General features: G+C 41.1%; 1 protein-coding gene across 1 annotated transcript; it reads left to right on the forward strand.

Annotated features, from left to right (window-relative positions):
* Positions 1-124: 124 nt before the first annotated feature.
* Positions 125-8,319, forward strand: poli (polymerase (DNA directed) iota). Its single transcript, XM_069683884.1, has 10 exons — positions 125-294; positions 431-556; positions 643-807; positions 1,170-1,316; positions 1,553-1,789; positions 2,361-2,539; positions 4,034-4,125; positions 4,224-4,357; positions 5,418-5,638; positions 7,109-8,319. Exons 1-10 carry the CDS (start codon positions 201-203, stop codon positions 7,865-7,867), a joined length of 2,154 nt encoding a protein of 717 aa, XP_069539985.1. The 5' UTR covers positions 125-200; the 3' UTR covers positions 7,868-8,319.

The raw sequence follows: 8,319 nt of genomic DNA on the forward strand, positions 1-8,319 counted from the left end.
TATAGGTTGTTTCCGGTTGTTTCGTCAGGTTCATTATAGTTTATTATGTTGCAGCAATACCTCCACATCGGCAGATGGCGCTGCTGAACCAACTGGGAGCTACTACGCATTTTGCACTGTTAAAGTACAACAGCTTCAAGTACAGCAACAACAACAACAACATCAGCCTTCACTTGAATATTAATATTTACAAAACAGAAATGGATAATAGTGAAGATGAGGTGGAAGAGGATGAAAACGAGTGGAGAACAAGTTTCGTGGATTCCGTCCCTCTCAGCCCCGCTGCTGTTTCTGGTAAAGTATAAAGACTGTGGGGCTTCGACAGTTCGAAACTTTTAGTTTATGCTATGCAAAGAGAAACACAACTCTGTCTGTGAGCTATGTATACGTATTAGATTGGAAACTATTGTATGTATGATCTCGTATTCAGGTCCACGCCTCTATAAGATACCAGAACCAACACCTGCTCACAGAATCATCCTGCATTTTGACCTGGACTGCTTCTATGCTCAGGTGGAAATGATCAGAAACCCAGCACTGAGAGAAGTCCCTTTAGGTAAATTTACCAACATAGAAACCCTTCCAGATTTTGTTTCTGTTAAAGCCCAGAATAATACTACGATTTGTTTCTCATATCATTAGGTATTCAACAGAAATACATCATAGTCACCTGTAACTATGTGGCAAGGGAGCAGGGTGTCACCAAGCTGATGTCTGTGACTGATGCGAAGGAGAAATGTCCTCAGCTGGTGCTGGTCAAAGGAGAAGACCTGACACACTACAGAGAAATGTCCTATAAAATGACAGGTAGGCAGAAGTAGAACATCAATCCGGGTTGCTCTGCAATAAAGCTAAAGGCAATTCTAATCTGTTGTAATTTAAACTTTGGTATTTAGTAAAGTAGTTAGGAAAGCATTTGTTATGTAGTGTAAAACCCAACCAAAATGCATTCAGTAAATATATTTTGCAACATTATCATATCTTTGAAGCGCTCCCTCATCACCGCATTTGATTTCCTCATGTACACATACAGTATAACACACAGATTAGTTTATGCTAATCTGAACAGCTGTTTATAGCTATTTTGGAAAATAACTTTTAAAGCAACATCATGTATATTTTCTGTTTCTGCGTTCTCTTTTCTTTACCTGTCCTCGTCCGTCATCCAGAGCTGCTGATGTCCTACTGTCCACTGGTCGAAAGGCTCGGGTTTGATGAAAACTTCATGGACATCACATCAATGGTAGAAAGACGGCTTGCACAGACATCAGAGTCTGAAAACTTTTCTTTCAAAGGACATGTCTACAACCATTTAAGTAAGTTACTTTTGTGCCTCTGCTGTGCAGCTGCCGTTAATCTACATACATCTATGTACATCTGGCTCATGGAAACCAGGAAATGAGTAGTAAAAAAAGGCTAAGAAGCGAAAACATTTGCATTGCACTTTCAGTTTCCCAGAACATGAAAAGTTCAAACTCTCAGATCCTGAGATGAGTCTCAAGTTTTTACAAACACAGATAATAAAAGTGATCTACTTTTCTGTTATGCTTAGGTGCAGATGTTAAAGCCAGTGATCATCCAAGACTGGCTTTAGGTTCGCATATTGCAGCAGAGCTGAGAGAAGTCGTCCACAGCAAACTGGGCCTGACCGGCTGTGCAGGCATCGCCACAAACAAATTACTAGCCAAACTGGTGTCAGGCACCTTCAAACCAAATCAGCAAACCACCCTGCTGCCTGAGAACGTCAGCGTCATCATGGGCGACCTGAGCAGCCTCCGCAAAGTCCCGGGTACAGATGTTCAGCTTATGTGTAACTCTGAAAAGCATTTATTCATCATCTGGATCTTTTCATGCAGCTGTGAACAAAACTAATAACAGTATTTTGTTTTTTAATAAATAATATACCCTTTTATGTCATTTTAACAGTTTTATTCTTTAACTTTATTGTCTTTCACATTTGTGTGAAGTAAAGAGCTGCAACAATTATTTGCCTGTTGGAAAAAGTCGATTGAAAGAAAAACAATTTTGACTCAAATTTGTTGCTAAAATTATCGTTCTAATAGTACTTAAAATGCACTTTCAGCCTCTTAAATATGGAGATTTCCTGCTTGTCTCTGGTTTATATGTATATCATAATATACTGAATATCATTCGGCTTTGGACTGACAAAGCATTTAAAGATATCTCAGATATCTATTTTTTAGAAACTCGACATTTTTTAAATCAGATTTATCACCTATAAGAAATAATCGTTAGTTGAAGCCTTAGTTCATTACTGGTAAAATATTTTTGAAATCTAAGCTTTGACTCATATCCAGTATCCCTAACAATGAGTTTGTGTTCACTTCCTCAACTCCTAGGTGTGGGTCATCAAACTGCTAAGAGACTTCAAGCCCTGGGATTGGTCAGTGTTAAAGACATGCAGCTCTACCCACTGAATGACTTGGTGAGAGAGTTTGGAGGTCCAAGTGCTCAGCGGTTAAAGAATCTGGCCCTCGGTGTTGATGACTCACCTGTCACCCCTACTGGGGCCCCTCAGGTAGGACAAGATATCCCTGAAATGACAATCTTGATTTAAACTGAATGGTTGTTTTTAACTCCCATTTTATGTTTGTAATCACTATAAGCAGGGTTTACCTTTGGGCCAGAGCTCCATCTCACACTGACCACACAAATGTAGAGTATAGGCTCCTTTCTTTGGCTTTATTAAAAGATGTGAGCATTATACCACAATGGGATCTAGTCGTGTATCTCCAAATTGTGGTATTGAGATCTTATAGTGGACTCATTAACCTATAAATACTCTCCGAGCCCTTGATCACAAATTCCTAGTCCAGTCAAACACCATCAGGGCTGTTGGTAAAGTTTTATATTCAGTATAAGTCCAGTTGTTGTTTTCTCTGGAGAATCACAGTGTGTTTTTCCTGGCGTGTTTTTGTGGATTATTACAGGGGATTTTCAGTTCGGTTGCTTAAGTATTCAAAGTAGGTGCATTCCTGAAAGCTTAAAACATACCTAATCATTTAGGTAAACACAAAACAGATAGTAGACCTAATAATGATCACACATTTGACTGTACTAAGCCACGAAGTTACTGTAGATTCTATAGTTTCTTCAGGGCATTCTTCAGGATATGTTGATTTATGAAAGAAGAGTTGTATCAGTGTTTCATGAAGCATAAATAGGGATAATTGGCAGAGTATTTGCATTTTTGCTTATAATATATTTCACTTACCTTAACAGTGCTTCACAGAGGTGAACTCTTTTCCCCCTGGATTTAATTGAATTGAATTTTAGTCCAATTTATCTGACAATAATTATATTTAAGCTTGTCCCTATTGGGAACATTAAGATTCCAATAGAGATATCTGTATCAGAAATTTCACAAATATAAAAGAGGTGAATGAAATCTGGTTTGTGGTAAAGCAATAAAAAAAATACACAGGGCGCTGGTTGAGCTCAGTAGGTAGAGCAGACACCCGCAGGTTCGACTCCCGCCCTCGGCCCTTTGCTGCATGTCATCCCCCTCTCTCTTCTCCCAATATTTCCTGTGTCTCTTCAGCTGTCTTATCAATAAAGGCTAACTGTCCCAAAAAATGTATGTATATACATCAAGGAAAAACAAAAGCAGCATTTCTTTCCAGAAACAGTGCTGTTGTTACTCTGGACCATCCACACACATAAAACACATTTCTGCTGAAGAAAGAGCCACAAGAAAACTGTGACAGTGTTGTTAGTGAAACTGGCCCACTCATGCGGATCCACCTAGCCTCACTGGACAAGGGCTCCCCCCTCATTAAATATCACAATTTAACCCCTGAGAAGAAGGCCCAGCATTTGGGGAAGTATTGTCTTGCCTTGATTAAAAAACTGTCTTATGAGCTGAGTTGTGACAGTCAACTGGCAAAGGTTTGAAACCCATTAAAAGCATAAATCATTGTCATTTTGAATCATCAGAGGCTTTATTTGATGTAAAAATTGTATAGTTTGCCATTTATTTATCCATTTGATGATTATCCTCTTTTTGTTTCAGTCTCTCAGCGATGAAGACTCCTTCAAGAAAATGTCATCAACTAAAGAAGTTTTGGAAAAGATACAAGAACTCCTGAGCAGTCTGGTGGAGAGGTGGGAAACATTTCCAGCTTTCGAAAGCATTTTTCATGGTGGTCTTTTATATTTTCAAGTTAAAGAATCTAACATTAACCCTCTGTTTGAAAAACTAGGATGCACAAGGATGGCAGGCAGCCTCAAACCTTTCGGCTCACCACTCGTAAATATTCAGCAACCAACAAGTGGTTCAGCCGGGAGAGCCGGCAGTGTCCAATCCCAAACCATATCGGACAAAAGATCACCTCTGGTAAGCCTGCTCATCAGGCCGGACACTGTGGTGTCCCAACTGCACAAGCTCAGGGTGGCATATGTTGTTATTTTTATAAATCTGTGACATCAGGTTTTATTTGCTCTGGCAGATTTGTCTGGTGCCCCTTTCATTGAGAGACATTTTGATCTGACCTTGTCAATCACAACCAATTAACTTAAGCCTCTTTCACACATGCACTCCTATCATTTTCAATTTCAGCACCGTCTGACCTCAACATTACCCAGAGTTTCCCTTTCACACATGTCCATCACAGCGGGAGATTTTTACCTGTCGGACGTGGAGGGGGGCAAGTATATTTGGCGACTAGTTCTATCATGTTGTTCTAAGCTGAATCCCAAAGGCATCATGTGTCTTTATTTTTATCTGTCAAAAAGATTGTCATCCACGGTCGATTAACTTACTGGACGCCCCTCGCGTTCTGTCTCTCACATGCCTGGAGCAGCGTCTCACACACACACACAGACGTCCGCTGGCCTCTCCTGTAAATGCATTGATTTAGGTGCGTTATGTGTTAAATTCTGACCTTCTTATTCTGTTTTAAAAGATTGTAAGTGCAGTTGTTTAGTGTCGGTCTCATTAGTCGGGTTTGATCGCTTCAACACGTAACTGTGAGCCTCCCTCACATGCAGCTCACCTGCTGCTGTGAAAACGAGATCGCTGGTGAAAAATACAAAACATGAGTTGTGTTTTTTGGGCGACTTTGTAAAACATGCAGCTCACGATGAATGTAAACGGAGCAGGCAGATAGGGAGAGAAACGGAGAGAGCTGCTGTGTGCAGGTACAGCAGGTGAAGGTGTGTGGGCAGAATCACTGAAGAGAAGCAAGGTGAGCAAATTAAATAAAGCACAGTTATAAAGGAATGACAATATAACTTTCTTTAAATAGGGTGACGTATTGTTCGCTGCAGTGGTTGTTGTTTTTTTGTGGTCTCTGTGAAAGTAGCTAATGTATTTCTGCTCAATAAGGATCATTTTTTTCTTCTCCATATTTAGCTGTCCAAAACTTCTCACGTTGTTCTCCTCAATTCTTCTGTAGGCAGCAGTGATGACGCTGTGGTCCAGCTGGTCCCGCTGGCCATGAAGCTCTTCCACAAGATGATTGACAGCAGCGCCGCCTTCCACCTCACCCTCATTAACGTTTGCTTCAGTAACCTGCAGAGCAGGGGAGCTGCTGTCAGCGGAAAGGGCTCTATAACATCTTTCTTCACACAAACAACGTCTCCCAGAAAAACACAAATCTTCTCATCTCAGAGCCAGGTAGTGAAGTGATTGTTGTAATGTTTGTTATAAAAGTTATAAGGCTGCAACTAACAATCATTTTCACGACTGATTTTTCCGTCAGTTATGTGTAATTGATTGTAATTTAGTCTATAGTGAAAAAATGCCTACATTTATCTACATCACATTTTGTAGAGCTCATGATGATGTCTTCAGGTACCTTTTTTTTTCTGATCAACAGTTTAAAACCATGATAGTCACATATAAGAAGCTACAACTCAACGGTGTGCAATATTTTGACAACTTTTGCTTGAAAAATTACTGAGATCATTTATCTTTTTTTTTTTTTTAAAGCTCCAAAAGTGTCCACATAGCGCCTTTCGTGCAAAAAAGCGCTGGCAGGGTGCTGGGGAGCGCTGGTATGAAGCCTTTGTGCAGTGAGAGATTTGGGTTTTGTTTCTATGACAGTAACTTACTACACAGCTAAAAACAAGCTTACAACACGTAGGGCGACAAAAGCACAACACTTACCAGCAACATTTAGTGTAGATCAGCTGATCTGCATCCACAAACGGGCTTTTCGGTCTCTATTGTGATTCTGTTTGTTTGTTATATGTAGACAAAAACGGCCAAAACAAGTTGCCCCTCCATGAATAATGGTAACCAGGGTGACGAGTGGCGGTGAAGACACCAGCGCTTTTCTAAAAAGTTCAGAGATTTTCAACTCTTACCGCACAAAAAAGGCGGAGCGCTCAGAAAAAAGGCGCCTTTTCTCTAGGCGGCTGCATACACTCTGTCCTCATTGGGAACAATTAAAAAGAAGACACTGGCACTCAGAAAAAGGCGCTATGTGGACACGGGGCCTAATGGATTAATCACAAATCTAGACTGGTGCAATAGTCTGTTGTGCACACGGGAGTAGGGGTGGGAATCGCAGGATAACTCGATACGTGATACGTGGCCCATGATTTCGATAATATCACGATACAGCGATTCTGCGATGATTGATATATTGCAAGAAAAGCATTTAATGATTCATCACAATATCTGATTAACTTCTTTTTCGGCCACTTAGTTTCCTTTAACGTTACCCTCATTCATGTCCACGGCGAGGAGTCATGAAGTAGTGACACGGTGATTCAAAATCGCAGGGAAATCTGTTTGGAGCGCCAAATATACTTAATCGATATAAGTTGCCAGCCTATCGATAATTGTATTACACGAGTCAGGGCGACGATATATTGCTGTATCGATATTTGTCCCACCCCTACGCAGGAGGCTTCTGGTTCTCCATTATACTTAGATATCATGGAGAGTATTATCTTACAACAGGAAAACAAAGGGTTGAATTCAAGGTGCCTGCAGACATCCTGCTCCATGCTACATTTCACTAAATCGACCTCATTCATTCATACTGTGCACTTACATGACCCTGTATAATTTTCCTTTCCTGAGAAGTTGTGTGTTTGTTCTCTGAATTTCCTGAAATCATTCTTTCTCCTCCAACAGGATGATTCCTCCCAGACAGGGGGTCATCACTGCGTGGATCATCAGTTCATTACTCAACACATCTCACAGGAGACTTTAACCACTAAAAGCCCTCGTAGCTCTGGGGCAGCATTATATGGCTTTAAAAGAAAACAGAGCCCTGTTGTTGCTGAAGAGGACCATCCGCCTCAGAAAGTTCCCTGCAGCACCGAGAGGTCAAACCCTGACGAAACAAATAACACGATGACACAGCGATTGCCCCCGAATGTTGACCCCGAAGTGTTCAGGCTTCTCCCTGAGGAAATCCAGAAGGAGCTGTTGTCTCCTGCCTACACTAACTCTCTTGCCAACTCTCTCGTCGCTGAAGTCCCCTACACAACAAAACATAAGGCTCAACAGAAATTTACCGGCTCTAAAAATATCACGGACGTAAAAGAGACTGTGGACAAATTGGATCCATCTGACTTGCCGACCACTGTGAATCACTGGAGTCCTGCGGGCCCAAGCTTATTTCAAGGAGAAAACGTCATGGAAGAAGCGGGACTATCACTCCCTCGGTCTTCTGACTGTGAGTTCCCGGGAAATGTAGACCCTAAGGTGTTTTCTGAACTTCCTCCGGATGTTCAAAGGGAGTTAATGTCTGAATGGAAGCAACAGGAGCCGGTCCTCAAGACCCCCTCGTCCAGGAAACCAGGGAGAAGCTTGATGACCAAAGACCGAAAATCTGCAGGAAAAAGCAGTCAGACAAACAATCTGTTCAAGTATTTCAAACCAAGTTAGAGAGGAACGTTGACGTGTTCTTCTGGTATATTATCTATCTTAAAGAAAATCTGTCATTTATTACTGTTCTGTTCTCATGTGATACATGCAAGGAGTGAGCAAGTTCAATTAAAGTTCTGTAATAGCCCTTCTTCCTGAATTTCCCTTGGGATCAGTCAAGTTTCTATCTTGATGTAAGATTTTATTAAGACATGAATGGATTCCTTTGTGAATCCTTTTGATAATTATTGTAATAACCATTTAAATATAAGTTTGTGTTCTTTAAAGAGCGGAGTCTCCGTTCTTAATGTGCAACTATGGGTACCGGGTAGTCGGGTTTCCTTCCTGGCGTGTGGAGTGTGCTATTATGAAGGAATCAGATTGAACTCGGGTGTGAAGGAGTGAGCTTTGGTTTGTGGGGCAAGAACCAGTATAGCTAGACTGGTTACCCCACTGTAAAGAGACTGTTTTGA

The sequence above is a fragment of the Semicossyphus pulcher genome, unplaced genomic scaffold (genome assembly GCF_022749685.1).
Source record: "Semicossyphus pulcher isolate SPU_LCO1_2020_fin unplaced genomic scaffold, fSemPul1.0.p SCAF_6, whole genome shotgun sequence".
Lineage (NCBI taxonomy): Eukaryota > Metazoa > Chordata > Actinopteri > Labriformes > Labridae > Semicossyphus > Semicossyphus pulcher.